This window comes from Ictalurus furcatus, chromosome 4, assembly GCF_023375685.1.
Source record: "Ictalurus furcatus strain D&B chromosome 4, Billie_1.0, whole genome shotgun sequence".
Taxonomy (NCBI): Eukaryota; Metazoa; Chordata; class Actinopteri; order Siluriformes; family Ictaluridae; genus Ictalurus; species Ictalurus furcatus.
In genome coordinates, this window is record NC_071258.1 from 20,352,389 (window position 1) to 20,377,388 (window position 25,000).

Consider the following 25,000-nt stretch of genomic DNA (forward strand, 5'->3'; position numbering starts at 1 on the left):
TGACAGCTACAGCCGATATATAGAATCACTTTATATACATACACACACACACCACAATATCATGATTTATAGGTTTCTGTAAATATATCCTGTAATGTTTTTCTCCCAGAAAGAAGGAAGTTGGAGACAGACTTGGACAAACTCAAAGCGTTTCTTTATTTGTACCTTTTTTTCCCCCACTTTTCAGCAGTTTCACACAGACACAAACATGCACACACACAGCTCCTTCTTTGCAAGCACGTCTCTCTCCCTCTTATCCTCATCTCACTGCAACACAGAACAATCATGAAGAGAATTCCCCTCAGGTGTACATTCCTTACCACTCACCTTCTCCGGCTCTGCCCTCCATTCACAGGAGATGGTATCAGAGGGTGAGGAGCACCCATTTGATGGCTAGACACTCCTTCTTTGTTGTGCTGTACTTAGTCTCTCGCACTGAGAGCTTGTGGCTGTTTTACAGCACAGGGCGCTCCTCCCCCTCCACCACCCGGGACAGCACAGACCCCAACCTCCTGTCCAACGCATTAGTCTGTAAAATAAAAGGGAGAGAGAAGTCAGGAGAATGTAAGAGTGGTCCGCCACAAAGTGCAGCTTTTACCTGAGTGAAAGCCTGCTGGCACGGCTCCGTCCACTAGACTGGTTCTGGCACCCCCTTTTTAGTGAGATCAGTCAGCGGGCTGATGATGTCCAAATTATTAGGCACGAAACTACAATAATAGCCAGCCATCCCCAGGAACTGTCTCACATCCTTTTTGGTCTTAAGCAGGCCGCAATTGCTCCTGTCTTAGAAATTTGGGGATGCACCTGTCCATGGCCTAAATGGAAGCTCAGATACCGTACTTCCACCCATCTAGTTGCACACTTCTTTGGGTTCGCCGTGAGCCCCGCCCACCTCAGCGATCTCAGAACAGCTCTTAGGTGGTGCGTGTGCCACTGCCAATCATTACTGTCGATAATAATGTCATCTAAATAGGCAGTGGCATGCGCAGTGTGGGGATGGAGGATTCTGTCCATGAGCCGCTGGAACGTCGTGAGGGCCCTGAACATCCCAAAAGGAAGGGTCATGAATTGGTGTAACCAAACAGAGTGGAAAGATCGTTTTTTCACGAGATATTGGAGTCAGTGGGGTTCTACCAATATCCCTTTGTCAAATCCAGTGTCAAATAAAAGCGAGCTGCACCTAACCAGTCGAGAGGCATTTGGTATGCATCGAATTTAGACACTGCATTGACTTTTCTAAAGTCCACACAAAACCAGACCATCCCATCAGTCTTGTGAACCAAAAGTCGCTCTGGATAAGGGCATCTGCCAAATGCCAAAAATGTAAAACCCCATGTCAAGCATAGCCTTGAGTCATGTTGAACTAAATGTGTTCGGGCAGCTTATAGGGGCGGCTGCGTACCACCACGCCTGGGGTTGTCTCAATGTGGTGTTCTATGAGATTAGTGCGACCGGGGAGAGACGAGAACACATTGGAAAATTCCCTGAGCAATTTAGCAATGTCCATGATTTGGGATAGAGAGAGGGTGGTCTCCAAAGGGGACTGGGGTGGATTGACCTGCCATTTTTTGGTTCACCTCTGGTCCTAGCTCTTCCCTTTCGGGAACGACCATTGCCAAAGCCATGGGAACTGCCTCCCTTCATGGTTTGAGGAGGTTAAGGTGGTAAACCTGCTGTGCCCCACCTCTATCCATTCGTATTACTTCATAGTCAACGTCCTCAACCTGCCATGTGACCTCAAAGAGCCTCACTTGGTGAGTAATTTAGAACTCTATGTTGGTAGCAAAACGAACACTTTATCTCCTGCAGCAAACTTTCACAGCCGAGCACCCCTGTTATACAGCCAGGATTGATGTTCTTGCACCTGTAGCAAATTTTCCTGTGTTATGTTGCTTAAGGTGTGGAGTTTTTCTCTCAAGCCAAGAATGTATTGAATTTCATTTTTACTGTTGGAAGGTCCCTCCTCACGATTTTCCCAAATGACGTTGAGCATGCCGCCCAATAATTCAAACAAGGAGAACCCCGTGGAGGCTTGCGGGACCTCATACTGCAAATAACAGGGGATCTAACCAGTTATCCCAATTCCGCGCATCATCGTGCACAGACTAAAAAATTATGTTTAACTGCATCTGATTAAACTGTTCGACCAACCCATCCGTTTGCCAATGATAAGCTCTGGTGCGACTCGATTTAATCCCCAGCAATTTGTAAAGCACGCATATTGTTTGTGACATAAAAGATGTGCCAAGATCAGTCAGTATCTCTTTTGGGATCCCGACTCAGGAGATAAAGCGAAAGAGTGCCTCCACAACATTCGGTGCGGAGATATTGCGGAGAGACACCGCTTCCGGGTATCGCGTTGTGTAGTCCACTACAACGAACACAAAGTAATGCCCTCGTGCAGATCGAGCTAATGGGCTGATGAGGTCCATGCCAATTCTTTCAAAGGGGACCTCGATTAATGGGAGTGGGAGCAACAGCACTTTTGGGGTGACATTTGCGACATGCTGCACACCACCTTCGAACATCGCCATGAATACATGGCCAATAAAAGCGGATCATGAGACAGTCCAGTGTCTTAACCTGCCCTGCCATGGGATTATGGTGAGCCGCCTTGAATAACAATTCCTGACTGCTCCTCTGAACCAACAATTGAGTCACAATATTGGGCTTAATTGGCTGACCATTGATTACGCTCACTTGGTCGAAGGTGTGCCTAAGGTTCTCATCGCACGACTGCTTCAAGGGAAAATACTCACAGGGAATCCCTTCCAAGAGGGGAGGAGCAATGTCTTCCTGACGTGGAGATGACACAGACGACCCCAGCACCATCTCCCCAGCCAATGTTGCGCACATTCCACAGAGTTTTTCACTACTGCAGAACCCAAAACATTTCTCTTGCTACCGCTCAAAACCCCGACCAATTTGTCACCAAGATTAGTGGATGGGTGAGACGTGAGGACTAATGCCTGCCCCTGGATATGCTGCTGGCTGGACCGCCTCATCAAGCGAAGCCAGACGGTGGCACTGGACCCACTCTGCCATCCTTTCTGGAAGTCAGGCAGCGAACTACTCCAGCACCACAAGGTCGAGGAGAGGCAACAGGTGGGCCAGCAGGTGCAGGGATGATGATGTTTGTTCCAATTGCAATTAGAAAACAAGCCAGCATAGTTGATTGATTCTTTATCACCTAGCTAATTGTAAGTTTATAAATATGGAGTGGTGCCATTTTTTTTTTTCTGTTTCAGTGGTAATGGGCAGATAAACAGGCTCATTAAAGTAACAGAACTATTGATCACTCATTCTCACCCAATCAATAATCAATTTAAAATACTAAAAATACACTATAACTAAACTACACGTGGTGCTTGAAAGTTTGTGAATTTTCTATACAGTACATCCAGAAAGTATTCACAGCGCTTCACTTTTTACACATTTTGTTATGTTACAGCCTTATTCCAAAATGGATTAAATTCATTATTCGCCACAAAATTCTACAAACAATACCTCATAATGACAACATGAAAGAAGTTTGTTTTAAATTTTTACAAATTTATTAAAAATAAAAAACCAAAAAAGCACATGTACATAAGTATTCACAGCCTTTGCTCAATAATTTGTTGAAGCATCTTTGGCACCAATTACAGCCTCCAGTCTTTTTGAGTATGATGCTACAAACTTGGCACACCTATTTTTGGGCAGTTTCTCCCATTCTTCTTTGCAGGACCTCTCAAGCTCCATCAGGTTGGATGGGGAGCATCGGTGCACAGCCATTTTCAGATCTCTCCAGAGATGTTCAATCGGGTTCAAGTCTGGGCTCTGGCTGGGCCACTCAAGGACATTCACAGAGTTGTCCTGTAGCCACTCCTTTGTTATCTTGGCTGTGTGCTTAGGGTCATTGTCCTGTTGGATGATGAACCTTCACCCCAGTCTGAGGTCCAGAGCGCTCTGGAGCAGGTTTTCATCAAGGATGTCTCTGTACATTGGTGCATTCATCTTTCCTTTGATCCTGACTAGTCTCCCAGTTCCTGCCGCTGAAAAACATCCCCACAGCATGATGCTGTCACCATCATGCTTCACTGTAGGGATGGTATTGGCCAGGTGATGACTGGTGCCTGGTTTCCTCCAGACATGATGCTTGCCATTCAGGCCAAAGAGTTCAATCTTTGTCTTGGTCTTGGTCTGAGAGTCCTTCAGGTGCCTTTTGGCAAACTCCAGGTGGGTTGTCATGTGCCTTTTACTGAGGAGTGGCTTCCGGCTGGCCACTCTACCATACAGGCCTGATTGGTGGAGTGTTGCAGAGATGGTTGCTCTTCTGGAAGGTTCTCCTCTCTCCACAGAGGCACGCTGGAGCTCTGTCAGAGTGACCATCGGGTTTTTGGTCGCCTCCCTGACTAAGGCCCTTCTCCCCCGATCGCTCAGTTTGGCCGGGCGGCCAGCTCTAGGAAGAGTCCTGCTCGTTCTAAACTTCTTCCATTTATGGATGATGGAGGCCACTGTGCTCATTGGGACCCTCAATGCTGCAGAAATGTTTCTGTACCCTTCCCCAGATCTGTGCTTCGATACAATCCTGTCTCGGAGTTCTGCAGACAATTTCTTGGACTTCATGGCTTGGTTTGTGCTCTGACATGCGTTGTTAACTGTGGGATCTTATATAGACAGGTGTGTGCCTTTCCAAATCATGTCCAATCAACTGAATTTACCACAGGTGGACTACAATCAAGTTGTAGAAACATCTCAAGGATGATCAGTGGAAACAGGAAGCACCTGAGCTCAATTTTGAGTGTCATGGCAAAGGCTGTGAATACTTATGTACATGTGCTTTTTTGTTTTTTATTTTAAATAAATTTGCAAAGATTTCAAACAAACTTCTTTCACGTTGTCATTATGGGGTATTGTTTGTAGAATTTTGAGGAAAATAATGAATTTAATCCATTTTGGAATAAAGCTGTAAGATAACAAAATGTGGAAAAGGTGAAGCGCTGTGAATATTTTCCGGATGCACTATATTTCTGCATAAAACATCCTAAAAGTAAACAAAGAGAACCCAATTAAACAAATAAGACAAAAACCTTATACTTAGTAATTTATTTATTGAGGAAAATTATCCAATATTACATATGTCAGTGGCAAAAGTATGTGAACCTCTTAAGATTAGCAGTTTAATTTGAAGGTGAAATTAGTCGGGTGTTTTCAATCGATGGGATGACAATCAGGTGTGAGTGAGCGGCCTGTGTTCAAGTTCAAGTGGGTTTTTATTGTCATTCCTCTGTATAGCATGTATACAACCCCAATTCCAAAAAAGTTGCAACAGTATGGAAAATGCCAAAAAACAAACAAAAGGAGTCATTTGAAAATTCAGTTCACCCTGTACTATATTGAAAACACATTAACACATTATTTGATTTACTTTGTGAATTTAATTTATTTTTTAAAATATACACTCATTTCAAATTTGATGACTGCAGCACACTCCAAAAAACTTGGGACAGTTGACTATTTACCACTGTGTAACATCACCTTTTTAAAAAAAAAAAACAACAAAAAAAAAAAAAAACACAAGTGTTTGGGCACTGAAAACACCAGTTGGTTAAGTTTAACAAGTGGAATTTCCCCCCATTCATCCACTATGCATTTCTTCAGCTCCACAACTGTACGGGGCCTTTGTTACCTTATTTTGTGCTTCAAAATGTGCCACATGTTCTCAATTGGGGACAGGTCGGGACTGCGGGTAGGCCATGCTAGCACTCGCACACTCTGCTTATGCAACCATGCGCTTTTAATCTGGGCAGAATGTGGTTTGGCATTGTTCTGCTCTGGATGGCAGCATATGTTCTTCCAAAATGTGTATATATATCTTTCTGCATTACCCACCTCAGCGATCTCAGAACAGCTCTTAGGTGGTGCGTGTGCCACTGCCAATCATTACTGTCGATAATAATGTCATCTAAATAGGCAGTGGCATGCGCAGTGTGGGGATGGAGGATTCTGTCCATGAGCCGCTGGAACGTCGTGAGGGCCCTGAACATCCCAAAAGGAAGGGTCATGAATTGGTGTAACCAAACAGAGTGGAAAGATCGTTTTTTCACGAGATATTGGAGTCAATGGGGTTCTACCAATATCCCTTTGTCAAATCCAGTGTCAAATAAAAGCGAGCCGCACCTAACCAGTCGAGAGGCATTTGGTATGCATCGAATTTAGACACTGCATTGACTTTTCTAAAGTCCACACAAAACCAGACCATCCCATCAGTCTTGTGAACCAAAAGTCGCTCTGGATAAGGGCATCTGCCAAATGCCAAAAATGTAAAACCCCATGTCAAGCATAGCCTTGAGTCATGTTGAACTAAATGTGTTCGGGCAGCTTATAGGGGCGGCTGCGTACCACCACGCCTGGGGTTGTCTCAATGTGGTGTTCTATGAGATTAGTGCGACCGGGGAGAGACGAGAACACATTGGAAAATTCCCTGAGCAATTTAGCAATGTCCATGATTTGGGATAGAGAGAGGGTGGTCTCCAAAGGGGACTGGGGTGGATTGACCTGCCATTTTTTGGTTCACCTCTGGTCCTAGCTCTTCCCTTTCGGGAACGACCATTGCCAAAGCCATGGGAACTGCCCCTATTCGCCACAAAATTCTACAAACAATACCTCATAATGACAACATGAAAGAAGTTTGTTTTAAATTTTTGCAAATTTATTAAAAATAAAAAACCAAAAAAGCACATGTACATAAGTATTCACAGCCTTTGCTCAATAATTTGTTGAAGCATCTTTGGCACCAATTACAGCCTCCAGTCTTTTTGAGTATGATGCTACAAACTTGGCACACCTATTTTTGGGCAGTTTCTCCCATTCTTCTTTGCAGGACCTCTCAAGCTCCATCAGGTTGGATGGGGAGCATCGGTGCACAGCCATTTTCAGATCTCTCCAGAGATGTTCAATCGGGTTCAAGTCTGGGCTCTGGCTGGGCCACTCAAGGACATTCACAGAGTTGTCCTGTAGCCACTCCTTTGTTATCTTGGCTGTGTGCTTAGGGTCATTGTCCTGTTGGATGATGAACCTTCACCCGTGTTCACATTTATGTTCTTCCAAAATGTGTATATATATCTTTCTGCATTAATGGTGCCCTCACAGATGTGCAAGTTACCCATGCCATGGTCACTGACACACCCCCATACCATGACCGACACTGGCTTTTGAACATGACACTGACAACAGCGTGGATGGTCCTTTTCCTCTTTGGCTTGGAAAATACAACAGCTGTTTTGTCCAAAAACTAATTGAAATGTTGACTTGTCGGACCACAAAACACGATTCCACTGTGCTACTGTCCATCTCCAATGAGACTGAGCCCAGAGAAGTCGGCAGTGCTTCTGGACAGTGTATGACTTATGCTTTGCATACTAAAGCCTTAACTTGCATCTGTGGATGCAGCGGTGAATGGTGTTGACTGACAAAGGTTTACCAAAGTATTCCTGAGCCCATGCCAGGATATCCGTTACAGACTCATGACGATTTTTAAGACAGTGATGTCTGAGGGATCGGAGGTCACGCGCACACAGAAGTGGTTTTCCTCCTTACCTTTTTATGCACCTAAATTTGACCAGATTTCTTGAATCTTTTAATTATATTGTGCACTGTAGAAGGTGAAATGCCCCAAGTCCTACCGATTTGTCTTTGGGGAATGTTGTTCTCAAAGTGTTGGATTATACTCTGACGCATCTGTTGGCAGATTGGCAAGCCTTGACCCATCCTTGCTCTTGAAGGATGCTCTTCTAGGCCTTTTTTGGAGGCTCCTTATATACTATGATTAGACGATTTCCTCATCTGTTTCACATCACGTTCTTATTTCACCTTGTCACATGACTATAGTCCTTACTATTAGTCCTAAATTGCCCCTGTTCCAAATTTTTGTGGAACGTGATGCATGCATCAATTTCAAAATAAACATTTATCTTCAAAAAAACTATGCAGTTGATTAGGTAAAACATCAAATACCTTGTCTTTATACATTTTTTTGCTTAAATACAAGTCAAAGTACATTTACAAATTACTCCTCTTTGTTCTTATTAGCATTTTCCAGCTTTTTCGGATTTGTGGTTGTACATTGCAATGAAATGGCATTTTTTTCAGGACCATGGTTGTTGAAAGAGTTGTCGATGGTGGTTAGAGTGTCTGATCTTCATACAGCAAGACAGCGACCTTAAGCACACATAAGGCATTCTACCAAAGAATGATTAAAGAAGGATAGAGTTAATGTTTTGGAATGGCCAAGTCAAAGTCCTGACCTTGATCCAATAGAAATGTTGTGGAAAGACTTGAACCAAGCTGTTCATGTGAGGAAACCCACCTACATCCCAGAGTTGAAGCTGTTCTGTTCTGAGGAATGGGCTAAAATTCCTCCAAGCCAATGTGCAGGACTCAACAGTTACTGAAAAAGTTTCATTGCAGTTATTGCTGCACAAGGGGGTCACATCAGATACTAAAAGCAAAGGGTCACATACTTTTGCCACTCACAGATATGTAATATTATATCATTTTTCTCAATAAATAAATGAACAAGTATAATATTTTTGTCTTGTTTGTTTAATTGGGTTGTCTTTATCCACTTTCAGGACTTGTGAAAATCGAATGATGTTTTAGGTCATATTTATAAGCTCCCTAGCTTCCTGCCAATTATAATACACTTAAATTATGGAATTATACCTTTTTCTTTCTGAACAGGTAACTAAATACTTCTATAATTTTACAATATACTATTGGACTCTTTCACTCTCTTATTCCTATTCGCTTTGGATAAACGCTCACTTACTCCCTATTGGCTGCCAGCTCATACCAGTCAGTGTTTTCAGAATTTTTTGTGCGTGAAGTTGGGGTGTGATAATGTTTGATGCATCTAAACAGGCATATGACATATGTGCAGATTTACCACCAATTCTGACCACTGACACAGCTCTGACTGTGAATTACTATTACAGGATTGTCAGAATGACACAGTCTCAATCATGTTTATTTTAAATCAAATCCTACACACTGTACCTGTAATATATGTAATATAATACCCAAATGTAATATTTAACACTAAAGGAAGCCTGTCTGGTACATAAGTGTGATACAAAAAAAAAACCTGGTCACTCTGCAAACTCATGGCACTGGTTATAAATGAAGTACAAATGTTTTGTTTTTGTGTGTGCATTCAAGGTGGTGACCCACCTGCGTGTGATTGAGGAGAGGATGAATCAGAGTCTGTCTCTGCTCTATAAGGTGCCCTATGTGGCAGATGAGATCCAGGACGAAATTGGTGAGTGCATGAATAAGTGTGTATGTGTGTAAGATGAACAAATGATGAATAGGAGAATGATTGATTGAGATATATATATATATATATATATACACACACACACACAGTGCACTCAGAAAAGTGAGTACACCCTCACATTTTGGTAAATATTTGATTATATCTTTTCATGTGGCAACACTGAACAAATGACACTTTGTTACAATGTAAAGTAGTGAGTGTACAGCTTGTATAACAGTGTGAATTTGCTGTCCCCTCAAAACAACTCAACACAGCCATTAATGTCTAAACCACTGGCAACAAAAATGAGTACACCCCTAAGTGAAAATGTCCAAATTGGGCCAAAAGTGTCAATATTTTGTGTGGCCACCATTATTTTCCAGCACTGCCTTAACCCTCTTGGGCATGGAGTTCACCAGAGCTTCACAGGTGCCCACTGGAGTCCTGTTCCACTCCTCCATGACGACATCACGGAGCTGGTGGATGTTAGAGACCTTGTGCTCCTCCACCTTCCGTTTGAGGATGCCCCACAGATGCTCAATAGGGTTTAGTCCATCACCTTCACCCTCAGCTTCTTTAGCAAGGCAGTGGTCATCTTGGAGGTGTGTTTGGGGTCGTTATCATGCTGGAATACTGCCCTGCGGCCCAGTCTCCGAAGGGAGGGGATCATGCTCTGCTTCAGTATGTCACAGTACATGTTGGCATTCATGGTTCCCTCAATGAACAAATGAACTGTAGCTCCCCAGTGCCGGCAGCACTCATGCAGCCACAGACCATGACACTCCCACCACCATGCTAGACTGTAGGCAAGACACACTTGTCTTTGTACTCCTCACCTGGTTGCCGCCACAAACGCTTGACACCATCTGAACCAATTAAGTTTATCTTGGTCTCATCAGACCACAGGACATGGTTCCAGTAATCCATGTTCTTAGTCTGCTTGTCTTCAGCAAACTGTTTGTGGCTTTCTTGTGCATCATCTTTAGAAGAGGCTTCCTTCTGGGAGGACAGCCATGCAGACCAATTTGATGCTGTGTGCAGCGTATGGTCTGAGCACTGACAGGCTGACCCTCCACCCCTTCATCCTCTGCAGCAATGCTGGCAGCACTCATACGTCTATTTCCCAAAGACAACCTCTGGATATGACGCTGAGCATGTGCACTCAACTTCTTTGGTCGACCATGGCGAGGCGTGTTCTGAGTGGAACCTGTCCTGTTTTTCACAATGTAATGTGATAAAATAAGTACACCCAATGAATATTGTAGGCTTTTTTGACATATTTGGATAAGCAAACATTTGATTATCTTTGAACCCATGCCTATTAATAAGGCTGGTATACTTGAACAAATCCACATGAAAAATTAGATTTTTCATTCATTTATTCAACAGAAATATCAGTAGATGTGATATTCTTCTGTGGAAAAAGTAAGTACACCCTTGGTCTCAGAAGCTAGTATTACCCCCTTTAGCCAAAATAATTTTTTGTAGGCGTTTTGCATAATTGTCCACCAGCCTTGCTGGAATTTCTGACCACTCTTTCATGCAATATTCTTTCAGTTGCAAGATGGTTCAGGGTTTTCTTGCATGTACTGTCCATTTCAAATCCCCACACAACATTTAAATGGGATTCAAATCCAGGCTTTGACTTGGCCATTCCATAACCCTCCATTTCTTCTTTTTGAGCCACTCCTTTGTGGATTTGATAGTGTGCTTAGGATCATTATCCTGTTGAACGGTCCACTGACACCAGCAATTGTAAGACTTACTAGCAGATCCTGTGATTTAAATTTTGGGGTTCTTGGAGACTTTGTTTTGCATCAGTTGGTATGCTCTTGGGATGAATTTGCTAGGATGGCCAGTTCTGGACAAATTGGCAGTTGTTTGAAATCTGCACCACTTGTAGATGATTTTCCTTACAGTGGAATGATGTATTTCAAATAATTTAGAGATTTTAAAAAATCCCTTGCCAGCCTCATAGGCATCCACAGCATTTTTATGTGAAGGCCTTACAGATCTCTTTAGATCTTGACATGATGACAGCACACACCTCAATATCAAAGGGAACACCAGACACTAGATATGAGAGGGGTATAAATAAGGCCAGTTTCACCTGCAGTAGCTAAGCAAGTTCTAATCGCTGGCACCCAATCTTGAACACCTGATTCTAATTTTCTGGGCTTGATAAATGTAGGGGTGTACTTACTTTTTCCATGTGACCAATCTGTTTTTTTTTCCATCAGGCTGGAAAAGATTACAAAACCATCTCTATAGAGTTTGGATTTCATCAATCCCCAGTCAGACAGATAACGTACAAATGAATGAAATTCAAGACCATTTTTCCCTCCCCAGGAGTGGTCGGCCAACAAAGATCACTCCAAGAGCAAGACGTGTAATAATCCACGTGGTCACAAAGGAGCCAGTGTAACTTCTAAGCAACTAAAGGCCTCTCACACAGGGGCAAATGTTAATGAGTCCACCATCAGGAGAACACTGAACAACAGTGGTGTGCATGACAGGGTTGTAAGGAGGACGCCACTGTTCTCCAAAAAGAACACTGCTGTCCTTCTGCAATTTGCTAACGGTAACGTGCACAAGTCAGAAGGCTATTAAAAAAATGTTTTGTTGACAGATGAGACCAGAATAAAATTTAAGGTTTAAATGAGAAGTGTTATGTTTAGGGAAAAGAAAACACTGCATTCCAGCATAAGAACTTTATCCTATCTGTGAAACATGGTGGTGGTAGTATCGTGGTTTGGGCCTGTTTTGTTGCATCTGGGCCAGGATGGCTTGCCATCATTGATGGAACAATGAATTCTGAATTATACCAGCGAATTCTAAAGGAAGATGTCAGGATATCTGTCCATGAACTGAATCTCAAGAGACAGTGGGTCATACGGCAAGACAACGACCCTAATCCAATAGAAATGTTGTGGAAAAACCTGAAGCAAGCTGCTCATGTGAGCAAACCCACCAACATCCCAGAGTTGAAGCTGTTCTGTACTGAGGAATGGGCTTAAATATTAAAGCCTTAATATTTTCAATCATTGATTTAATTTGTTTGAAAATTACACTATACAATTTGATTGAATTTTATGTTTAAATTGAAATGTGTGGAAATATTTATTTATTAATTTATTTATTTATTTATTTATTTTGTGCAAGAAAACAAATATAAGTGACTTGACTATAATTGTTTCAACTTTGATTTTTTTTTTTTTTTTTTAAAGGATAGGCGTACTTACTACCCTATTTTGGGTATCGGGAGGGGTTCAGAGCAATATCAAAGGAGCTGACTACGTCCACTAAGTCATCTGGGAATTGGTCATGCAGAGCATCAATTAGATACTGAATGTAGCGTTCATGGACATCTTTGAAAGACTTAAAGGACCCTTCACACACATGTCACGGTCACATTCTTGTATTTGTTGTCTTGAAAGTCCATCTCACACTGTGCTTCCTCTGGACCAGACGCATCTCTTAACTGCTGCAGTGCTCAATAGATGCTTGAACCATTGGTCAGATGCTAGCCAGATTGATGTCTTCTTTCTGCAAAACCAAACTAAGTTTGTTCATCACTGATAGTACATCAGCAAGCGTGTGTGTGAGGGAAGTAAAGGAGTACCGCTTAATTTGACTTGGAATACCTTAGGTCAGTGTATTGCCAACCACAGCTTCTTCATACAACTCCATCACAATAGCAGGCCAGTTCTGCTTTATACTTTCAACTGCTTTGTGCAGTGACAATCAGTGGATATCGCATGACCATTTTAGGCTTATCATATCATATCATCCACAACTATTGTTGCTGTCACTTCACGGAGGCGATTGGTTCTGCTAGCCCAGTATTGGTAAAACGAGTAGACCGTCTTAACTGTTCATTTGTAGTTAGCTACTTGGTTTACCTGAGCAGCTCTGTGGGCAATCTCTTCAGAAGAACTCCAGTTCTAGTACTTTTCCCTGTCAACATACTGGACCCATCTGAGCCCAGGCCAGTGACTTTGTATAGTGGAACACCCTGTTGCGCAGCACGTCCACCACCGTATCGAATTAACACTGTGCGGTTCCAGATTGAAAAGTATAATTCCCAAGGAAACATGTCTCAGCCCTTCCATTCTCTAGAAGCTTGACAAACATGATTATCTTCTTGTCTACTGTAATGTTTACAGTTTTGTCATGACAATTCCAATAAAGTTGCTCCACTTAATTTTTGCATCTAGCTGTGTCATGATATCATGCTCCAGTGATATTTCCATGTCATCGAGTCACTGTGCAGGTATATGTGGTCATGTGTTAGGAAATCAGGAGCCTACACTGCCCTCAGTAAGTCGATCATTCCTCCGGTTCGATGACCCGATATTTCACTTTTTGCCATATGAAACACCATACGAGCACAATGTCCCATTGACCTTGTCCTTTATCTTGTCAACATGGCTTGCCATAGCGGTTTGGTGCTGGGTCAACTTCACAGCAACTCTGTAGTCTTGGCATTGAGTGTGCTCTGCAAGAGTCGACATTTTCATATTGGTCAGTCCTTTAGTGAAACTGTTCTTTCATCCCGACTTACACACTGTGAGCATTTCTGCTTCTTTGCAGGTGAAGTAATGCTATCAGATGGCTTAGGGACTACTTCGTGCTCCTCATCCTGCCATTTACCAACTGGCCGGTTAGGATTTTGAAAATTTGTTTTCGAATGTTTGCTTAGACATATTTGGTTGCTGCACTTTTGCATGCTAAGTTGTCTTGTAATGTTTTAGCTTTGTACTATGCATGCACACACATGCAAACTATGTAAGCATCAAGGATGTAATAGCGAATAGACGTTACAGGAGAAACAAGTGGAAAAAAAATTGCACAGACAGAGACCTTGTTTAGGTGTGCAAATGTGAACGTAATTTGTCTAACGTAAGTCTGCTTCATGTTAATATTATTACTCGACATTGTGTCTATCAATTTTATATTTTATTGGACATTGGGGATTTTTAATGATCAAAAACGTTATTTACTGGCTAAAGGAAACTCTGATTGCGCGGCAGTTCTGTGGGTGGAACTGTCCTGTCTGTCTCTTTATTCCTGATTTCTGCACCAACACTCCACATTCTGGTTCTCTTTTTTGCTTTTGTTTGCTGTGCTTTACTTTTTTTTGTTTGCTCTTTCTTTTTTTATGCATGCTCTCTCTCCCTCTCTCTTTCTCTCAGATGATCTTCAGGAGCAGAAGGCAGACATCGATCAGTTCCTGTCCTCAGAGTCACACCCTGATGTCACTGTCTCTTCTGAGGAAAGTGTGGAGGTCCCGTCTTTCGAGGGCAAACCCTTCCGCCCCTTCCAAGTCAACTCCCTGGGCTCACAGCCTGAACCTGAGGGTAAGTTCCTGTCAGTACCTGGGGAATTTTTTTTGAGCACATCAGGACATTCAATTCTACATACTGCTCTTCTTTTCATAATTTTTCAAGAAGGCATCATTAATACTAGTTAGCCATGAATCCCATTTATTTGGACATGTGGGCCATATTGACTCATATTCTGATCAAGAGGTTAAACAACAAATATTTACCCTATAAGCAGGGCCACTGCTAATCCTGGTCTTATGTGCTGAGCTATGGAGATTTGGGAGGATAATTCAATAAGCTGTACTGATTCTTGAGCATTGTCTCCTAAGAGCTTGCCTTTGACAATCTGCTGCTTCTTTCTGCACTTTCAAAGCTTACAAAACTTTCTCAAAGCTTCCATGGCAGGGTCTTTTTTCCATTGTTGATAAATTGGCTCACTTGGTTTTCTCTTTCTTTTCTTCCCTTCGAATTCCAATCTTTGTTTTTCTTTTTTTCTCTGCTTGCCCACAATACCTAGGCGATCTCTCTGAGCCCCCACATGCCTTCAAGAAAGGTGGGTCTTTGTAGCTTTTTGTCTTTTCAATCCCTCTTTTCCTTTCTGCCTTCTTAACAATTGTTTTTCCTTGTTGCAGTATTTTTTCACTTTTCATTTTCCCAATTTTTTCTCCATTTGCTGCTTTCAGTATTGTTTCCTTCTTTTATAACTTGTTTTCTTTTAGATATGTCTGTTTACCTGGCTATTTGTCCATTACTTTTGTGTCTAATTCAGCCTCCCTTTCCATGTCAGCTTAGGAAAGCTGCTTGATTTAAAATAAAATAAATTAAAAAAAAAAAAAAGAAAGAAAAGAAAATCACGTGGTTTGTTATGATAATTAGTATTTTAGATTTGAAAGTGAGGATATCATGAATCAGCAAGCATTTTGGGGAGAAAAATCACCAGTTGTTTCTGTTATTCTCAGATTCATAGACCCATCCCTATTTCAAATGCCTCTTAAGGTCCATTTGTATAAGAGCCTTAGTTCATTGTTCTGTCTTTCTTGGTGATTGTTAAATCAAAGTGCTCCTGTTGCAAGATATTTGAATTACTACAGTGTATATATAAAGACTCCAAAAGTCTTTTTGTGATGAAAAAAATTAAACCAAGATAAATCGTGTCAGAACCTTTTCCACCCTCAATGTGAAATTACAGCGTATATAAATTAAGTGAAAAACAATCAGAAATGTTTTTAGGGGAAAATAGGAAACATTTTAAAAATGTCAATAACCTTGTTACACGAGTATGCACACCCTTTTATAATTGGGGATGTGGCTCTGTTCAGAATGGACACATTCAATCTCATGTACAAAAGTAATTATCATACAGCTATTATCAATGAAATTATTCTGAGTAACCCCAAATAAAAACCAGCTGTTTCTTTAGGATTTTCTTGACATCTTGGTTTCATCTGACTGCTAAAGCCATGGTCTGCAAAAAGCTAACACATCCTGTACAGGGTCTCTCTTTTGAAAGGAATTGATCTGGAGAGGTGTACAAAACATTTCCAAAACAGTATATATACACCATGGAACACCATGAAGTCCATCAACACTGCTGGCTCAAATTTAGCCTATTACCCAAAAACACTTAAAATTCAACATAGAAGCAAATACTCACATCTACCTCTGAACCCAGTTGGAGATAGAAAAAAAGACACCAGCCGTGAGTGAGAAGAAGCAAGGGTCCAGATTTATTGGTTCCGTTCCACCACACAAGATCCACACCGATGAGAATTCTCAGAAGTGATCTGACACCCGGAGCTCAAGCTCCAGTACTTATACTGTATTTACACAGTAGATAACCAATATATTTCAGAAAGACTATGATATCAATACCAATAGGGTTAAAAAAGAGCTCATCTACATTACCATTATGTTTTGAAAAAGGCCTTTCCAATTTACCATTATGTTTGAAAAAGGCCTTTCCAATTTACCATTAGGTTCTGAAAAAGGGCTTTCCAAGTTACCATTATGTTTTGAAAAAGGGCTTACCAAGTTACCATTATGTTTTGAAAAAGGGCTTTCCAAGTTACCATTAGGTTCAAAAGTGGAGAGACAAAACAATTTAGAGTGACCTTGGTCTCACTGTTATCTCGCAGCTTGGGGGGCAGCTTGACTCAGCTACCCTTATAAATGGCTCCTCATGTTTTTCTCTTAAAATTAAGGCCTTCCTTGCGAGACAAGAATCTTCACCATCTGAATTATGAGTAAGTTACATTTTTCTGCATTTCTAGTTTATAATTTATTTTCATATTTGCTCTATATCTCTATTTTATATATAGTTATACTGCTTGCAAAATGGTTTACTGTACTTCCTACTTCATAATATCATTATATTACCCTTCTACTATCTTACATATCCTACTACTCTTTATTTTTATAAAGAGTATATATAAAGAGTATATATTATATTATTATAAGATATTACCCTCATAATATCTTAATACTCCTTTTTATTATTCTTATAAAGTTATAATGTTATGTGTGTGTGAGAGAGAGAGAGACAGAGAGAGTGTGTGTTATATTTCTACATGCCCGCCCTTGACTGTACGAGAGTGTGTGTGTGTGTTTGCACTCCTCAGCTCTTATACTTCTTTTTGACTAATAAACCATAGTGTGTTACTCTTAAAGTGTGAATCCAATTCGTCAATATCCGCCTAATACCGCTTCTGTGTGTCTAGGTGCCCGTCGTCATTTTTCCTTCTCTCCTTTACTGGAGGGGCTGGATTTGAATCTGACCATTCTTCCCTCTTCTCACCTGTCAGTCCGCCCTACTCTCAGTGGTCTCCTTATTTCACCTTTGCTGACTATCCCATGTCCCCAGGACACACCTCATTTTCTTCCCCCTACCGCTCTCCTCAAGATTACGCACCCACCAGTCCTGTGAATTATCAATAAAATTACATATTACTCATACTAGGTCTCCCTCATGTTTATTTCATGTCATTTTTATCCACAACACCACCAAGTGGAGAAAAGAATAGGACATCTCTCCAAAATTTACAAAAGGACAAGACAAAAACTTACCAATAAGGCTGCAAAGAGACCAACAGCAACATTAAATGAGCTGCTGGAATATCTGACAAGTTTTGATTATTCTCTGCATGTGACAACAATCTCTCGTATTGTTCACATGTCAGGCCTATGAGGAAGGGTGGATTGACAGAAGCCCTTTCTCACAAAAACCGTCCAAGCTCAATCAAATCACCCCAAACCGTGTGGCAAAATGTGTTATGGTCTGATGAGACCAATTCCAAAAAGTATGGTTGGTGTAAAAAAAAAAAAAAAAAGCACATCACCAAAAATGGGTCAAAATCAAAATGTGCTTTGTAGTGAACAGCAATTGAGATACCATTTCAGGGCCCAGTTTATAACAGGACCCCTCTATAACTACCAGGGTAGAGAAAGGTTTGCTACATTGTGATTGGATCTTAGTGAATGAACATAAACAAATGCATGGTATCATCAGATAAGCTGTTAAGATAATTGCAGACACCTCATAGAGGACAGGAACGGAGACCTCCTTTACCCAAATCCACATAAGAAGGACTTCTCTTTGGACCACAGGTTGACCCTAACCACCAAATTCGTTCCTAAGGTTTAGGCCAGCACTGCCATAAAAAATTCTTAGGACCTCTGGATGCAGCAGCAGTGGCTAAAACAAAGACCCATCCAAATCCATTCATACATAAGTTGTGAATCCTTAAAGTTGACATAAACCGTAACACATCCACTTCACGGTAATGTAAAGAACAGTTTCTGTTAATGAAAAATGATTGTTGACAGAACAGTTTATATGAGCTGACCTATTAACACATAAATTAATGCATGGGTGATACTAAATAGTTTTAGATCTTCAAACGAAATACAACAAAGGCAACCTGAGTAAACACACGATATAGTCGTTATTTCGTACATTTCCTATTGAATCAAAAAATTATCTAACACCTGTCACCAATGTGAAAAACTGTGAATTGCCTCCTTAAACTAAAAATCTGGTTGTGCCACCTTAAGCAGCAATAACTGCAACCAAACGCTTAACTGGAGGTCAGTCTTTCACTTACTTCTAGGACTAGGACTTACTCATATGCTTTGGATAGAGAACATAATTCATGTTTCCCTCAATTATTGCAAGTTGCCCAGGCCCTGAAGCAGCAACGCATTCCCACACCATCACACTTCCACCACCATGCTTGACTGTAGGTATGATGTTCTTTATGGAATTTGTGTGTATGGTTAACACCAGATGTAATGGGCCCCCTGTCTTCCAAACAGTTACACTTTTGACTGACTCATCAGTCCACAGAACATTCTCCCAAAAGGTTTGAGAATCATCCTTGTGTGTTTTGGCAAAATTCAGATAAGCCTTAATGTTGTTCTAGGTTAGCAGTGGTTTTCATCTCGCCACTCTTCCTTGGATGACATTTTTGCCCAATGTTTTTCTGATAGTGGAGTCATGAACAGGGACCTTTATTGATTTAAGAGAGGCCTGTTGGTCCTTTGCTGCTGTTCTTGGTTCTTTTGGGACTTCCTGGATGAGTAGTTGCTATGCCTTTGAGGAATTGTGGAAGGTCAGCCACTTCTGGGAAGGTTCACTACTGTGCCGAGTTTTTCCATTTGGAGATAATGACTTTCACTGTGGTTCCCAGAGCCTTTGAAATAACACTGTAACCCAGACTGATGTGTTTCAATCACCTTCTTCCTCATCATTTCTGGAATTTCTTTCAATTTTGGCATAGTCTGTTACTGGTTAAGACTTTTTAACCAACTTGCTGTTGAAAAAGTTCTATTTAAGTGTTGATTTGATTGAAGAGGGTTTGTAGTAATCAGTCCTGGTTGCGTCTAATCCAGCTGAACCCCATAAGGAATGCGGTTTCATAGATTTGGGGAATTAGTAACTACGGGGGCAAATACATTTTCACACAGGCCTAGTTGGTATTGGATAACTTTTTTGCTTCAATAAATAACATCATTTAAAAACTGCATTTTGTGTTTACTCAGGTTGCCTTTGTTTTATCTTAGATTTTGTTTTCATTTCTGAAACAAATTAGTATGAAATATACACAAAAATAGAAGAAATCAGTGTGGGGGCAAATACTTTTCAAAGCACTGCACATACAGCAACAGCAGTTAATGGGCTAGCTTGGATCTATCAGCCTCAAAGATATACAGAGCCTTAGGTAAAATGCCTACACAGCAACACATCTCTGAAATTACAGTGCAGCAGCCAGGAGGTTTTGCCCTTTAACCTGGTACTCAGTACACAGTCGCACTGATGTGCACAATAAAATTATTTTCATGCTCATAATTCTACTGTAATATTGATGTAATGGATGAATTTAATTGAATCACCAGAGTCAACAATACTTGGGCTGCATCCCAATCTGAATACTGCTGTACTAAATTGTCAGTTATACCATCAGTGCCATTAATATTTAGTTAATGGTGTCTGAACTCTTCCGACCCTCACTGTGAAATTACAATGTATATATAAATTGAATTTATATAGTGTATTTTATATAGTTATATAGTGAAAATATAAAGTGAAAAACGATCAGAAACATATTAGGGAAAAATAGGAAAAAGAAAAAACTTATTAAACTAGTTGCATAAGTGTGCATACCCCAAAACTAATACTTTATTGAAGAACCTTTTGATTTTATTACATCACTCATCACGCTTTATTACAGTTGCACTACAGAACTTAGACAGATACATAAATAAAATGGAATAAAATAAATACATATATATAAACAAATGAAATAGTAGTAATAATAATAACAGACGTAGTAGCTGTAGATGAAATATCCAAAATTTCCTTGACTGTAGATATCCAATTTTTCCACATAGACAAAGTTACAGGTTTAGCGTGATTAGTCCGCGCAGATGACTGGTCTAGATATAGTATCTCCAATAAAGAATGTAGCCAATGCTTAGTAGAAAGGTCATGAGGAGGTTTCCAACGTTGAACTAGTATCTTCTTTGCAATGGTCATGGCAGCTAGCCAAAATTTCTGTAACTTCTCACTTGGAGGAAATTGAGAATTATCATTCAACAATAAAATAACAGGATCTTTGGGAAAATGAATCCTTGTAGCCTAGTACAAAACGTCAAGTACCACATCCCAGAATTTTTGCACATCTGGACAGTCCCAAAGCACATGTATCAAAGTGTCCAGGCATCCAGGTCAACAAAAATTACAATATGGGTGGGGTGATAGACCCATAGCATATCATATGCGTGTGGTTATATATGATCTGTGAATAACTTTGAAATGAATGAGTTGGTGGTTAGGGTTCGTGGATGCATCAAATGTATTATCCCACACTGTATCCCATTTGATGATTCTGTTAGATCAAATAACCAAGCTCTAGCTTTAGGGAAATTATCTGTATTAAGATTTAAGAAGCAAATATAAAAATAAGAAACAAGTCCTGTTCTGGGTGCATTACAAATCCAATTTGCTACAGGGTGAGTTTGAAGACTTGTACCCCAAGGTACCTTATGGGCCTTTAACGCAGCACATAGTTTAAAATATAAAAATAAAGTGTTATGCGAAATATTAAATCTTTCAATTAAGTCTCGAAAATCCAGAATTGATTCCTCTCCTTTTATGTCATTTAATGTTAGAATGCCTTTTATAGCCAAGGAAGGCTGCACAAAAGGTTGTCCGCCAGAAAGTAAATTCAAATTGTGCCAAATAGGAGTATGAATGTGCCATATAGTTTTAGATGAAAAACAGACTTCTGTCTTTTTAAATATTTGGAGAGTGTATGAAAGTATAGGAACATACATATAATGAGCACTTCCTGTGTGAAAAGCTTGAAAATAAAAAAAAATCCTGCAAACAAATTGGTGAAATGTGCTCTTTTTCTATTTGTTTCCATGAAGACTGTGAGCAAGGATCAAACTGTTTCATGACTGAGAGCAGGATAAAGGACCAGTGATACCATTTAAAATTATGGCAGCCCAATCCACCTTTTATTTTACTTCTTTGATGTGTAGACCATTTAATGCGGGGACACTTTCCAGTCCAAATATATTTTATCAGTAAAGAATCTAGCTTTTTCCAATAGTTTACTGGTGGGGGGAGAGGAAGCATAGAGCTAATAAAAATTAATGTGGGGCAGAATATAAATTTTTACTGTTGATATTCGGGCTGAGGTGATGAAGGCAGACACATTCATCTTTGAACATCCGACTCAACTTTTCCGTAAATTGACATATAATTAATATGAAAAAAAAAATGGGGGTTGGGGTAAATATGATATGACAAATATGATTGATATCTGAATATTACAACCCCAATTCCAAAAAAATTGAGATGCTGTGTAAAATTTAAATAAAAACAGAATGCAATGTAAATAAAAACAGAATCAATGTAAATAAAAACTGAATGCAGTGCAATTTGCAAATCTCATAAACCCATATGTTATTCACAATAGAACATAGAAAACATATCAAATGTTTAAACTGTGGAAATGTACCATTTTAAGGAAAAAAATAAGGTAATTTTGAATTTGATGGCCACAACACGTCTCAAAGAAGTTGGGACGGGGGCAACAAAAGGTTGGAAAAGTAAGTGTTACTAAAAAGAAACAGCTGGAGGAACATTTCGCAACTAATTAGGTTAATTGGCAACAGTCCAGTAACATGATTGGGTATAAAAAGAGTATCTTAGAGAGGCAGAGTCTCTTGGAAGTAAAGATGGGATGGAATCTAGATGGAAGCATACGTTGTTCTAAATCCTGTATATACCTTTCAGCATTGCTGGTGCCTTTCCAGATGTGCAAGCTGCCCATTCCATAGGCACTAATGCACCCTCATACCATCACAGATGCAGGCTTTTGAACTGAGCACTGATAAAAAGCCGGATGGTCCCTCCCCTCTGTAGTCCTCTTTGGTTTAGAGAGTTAGGGTTAGGGTTTCCAAAAATAATTTCAAATTTCGATTCGTCTGACCACAGAACAGTTTTCCACTTTGCCTCGGTTCATTCTAAATGAGCTTTGGCCCAGAGAAGATGGCAGCGTTTCTGGATCATGTTCACATATGGCTTCCTCTTTGCATGATAGAGCTTTAACCAGCATTTGTGAATGGTACGACAAACTGGGTTCACAGACAGTGAGTTCTGAAGGTGTTTCTAAGCCCATGCAGTGATTTCCGTTACAGAATCATGCCTGTTTTTAATGCAGTACCGCCTGAGGGCCTGAAGATCACTTGCATGCAGTATTGATTTTCACATTGTCCCTTGCGCACAAAGATTTCTCCAGATTCTTGGAACATTTTGATGATATTATGTATTGTAGATGATAGATATGCATAGTCTTCGCAATTTTATGTTGAACATTAATCTGAAATTTTCTTAAAATTTCCTTAGTTTAAACATTTGATATGTTTTCTATGTTCTATTGTGAATAACATACAGTATCTCACAAAAGTGAGTACACCCCTCACATTTTTGTAAATATTTGATTATATCTTTTCATGTGACAAAACTGAAGAAATGACACTTTGCTACAATCTAAAGTAGTGAGTGTACAGCTTGTGTAACAGTGTAAATTTGCTGTCCCCTCAAAATAACTCAACACACAGCCATTAATGTCTAAACCGCTGGCAACAAAAGTGAATACACCCCTAAGTGAAAATGTCCAAATTGGGCCCAAAATGTCAATATTTTGTGTGGCCATCATTATTTTCCAGCACTGCCTTAACCCTCTTGGGCATGGAGTTCACCACAGCTTCACAGGTTGCCACTGGAGTCCTCTTCCACTCCTCCATGACAACATCACGGAGCTGGTGAATGTTAGAGACCTTGTGCTCCTCCACCTTCCGTTTGACACAGATGCTCAATACTCAATACTGCCCTGCGGCCCAGTCTCCGAAGGGAGGGGATCATGCTCTGCTTCAGTATGTCACAGTACATGTTGGCATTCATGGTTCCCTCAATGAATTGTAGCTCCCCAGTGCCAGCAGCACTCAGGCAGCCCCAGACCATGACACTCCCACCACCATGCTTGACTGTAGGCAAGACACACTCGTCTTTGTACTCCTCACCTGGTTGCTGCCACACACGCTTGACACCATCTGAACCAAATAAGTTTATCTTGGTCTCATCAGACCACAGAACATGGTTCCAGTAATCCATGTCCTTAGTCTGCTTGTCTTCAGCAAACTGTTTGCGGGTTTTCTTGTGCATTATCTTTAGAAGAGGCTTCCTTCTGGGACGACAGCCATGTAGACCAATTTGATGCAGTGTGCGGCATATGGTCTGAGCACTGACAGGCTGACCCCCCCACCCCTTCAACCTCTGCAGCAATGCTGGCAGCACTCATACGTCTATTTCCCAAAGACAACCTCTGGATATGACGCTGAGCACGTGCACTCAACTTCTTTGGTTGACCATGGCGAGGCCTGTTCTGAGTGGAACCTGTCCTGTTAAACTGCTGTATGGTCTTGGCCACCATGCTGGAGCTCAGTGCCAGAGTCTTGGCAATCTTCTTATTGCCTAGGCCATCTTTATGTAGAGCAACAGTTCTTTTTTTCAGATCCTCAGAGAGTTCTTTGCCATGAGGTGCCTTGTTGAACTTCCAGTGACCAGTATGACGGAGTGTGAGAGCGATGACGCCAAATTTAACACACCTGCTCCCCATTCACACCTGAGACCTTGTAACACTAAAAGTCACATGACACCAGGGAGGGAAAATGGCTAATTAGGCCCAATTTGGAAATTTAGACTTAGGGGTGTACTCACTTTTGTTGCCAGCGGTTTAGACATTAATGGCTGTGTGTTGAGTTATTTTGAGGGGACAGCAAATTTATATAAAATACCTGCTCAAAGTACCATGTGCACCACCACCATCCAACGAATCAGGGCAGGGAGCCATCTCTTATTGGCTTTCAGTCATGCAGCACATACATGTGCATACATGTTTTTTTAACATTTGTATTAGAATTTGTATTTTGTTTACGTATAATGGCAGGTCCTGAGGATATTGTATTTGAATGTGTGTCCAAATGTTTATTGTCTGATGTCTGTGTGTAGACAGGTGACATCTAATATCTCTCTGTGAATGATGCTGCTGTTCTATTCTCTTTGTAGGCTCTGGAATGATGAATAGTCTGGACAGTCTCATTGGAGCGGAGGAGAGAGTTATCAACAGCAAGAACAAGATCAGTGACAATGAGGTGAGAAACTCAGGGGTTTTCTGTTATAGTACAGATTCATAAAATTAAATTCTGTCCTTTAAGACTGACTCAGTATACACTATATAGCCAAAGGTTTGTGGACACCTGACCATCACACCCATAGTTGGAACACCTTAGGGTTGAATTTGAATGC

At 40.7% G+C, this 25,000-nt stretch overlaps 1 protein-coding gene across 6 annotated transcripts in view; it reads left to right on the top strand.

Moving 5' to 3' along the window:
- Positions 1-25,000, top strand: part of aplp2 (amyloid beta (A4) precursor-like protein 2) — an 85,465-nt gene that overhangs the window by 49,217 nt on the left and 11,248 nt on the right. For 4 of the 6 annotated variants that reach the window (XM_053623270.1, XM_053623273.1, XM_053623271.1 and 1 more), the window contains 3 exons: positions 9,202-9,301; positions 14,494-14,658; positions 24,761-24,846. In XM_053623270.1, coding sequence (XP_053479245.1) covers positions 9,202-9,301; positions 14,494-14,658; positions 24,761-24,846 — 351 coding nt within the window. Of the gene's footprint in view, positions 1-9,201; positions 9,302-14,493; positions 14,659-15,142; positions 15,179-16,826; positions 16,869-17,342; positions 17,578-24,760; positions 24,847-25,000 lie in introns of those variants that run through there. The other 2 variants (XM_053623275.1, XM_053623276.1) reach the window with 2 other exon arrangements.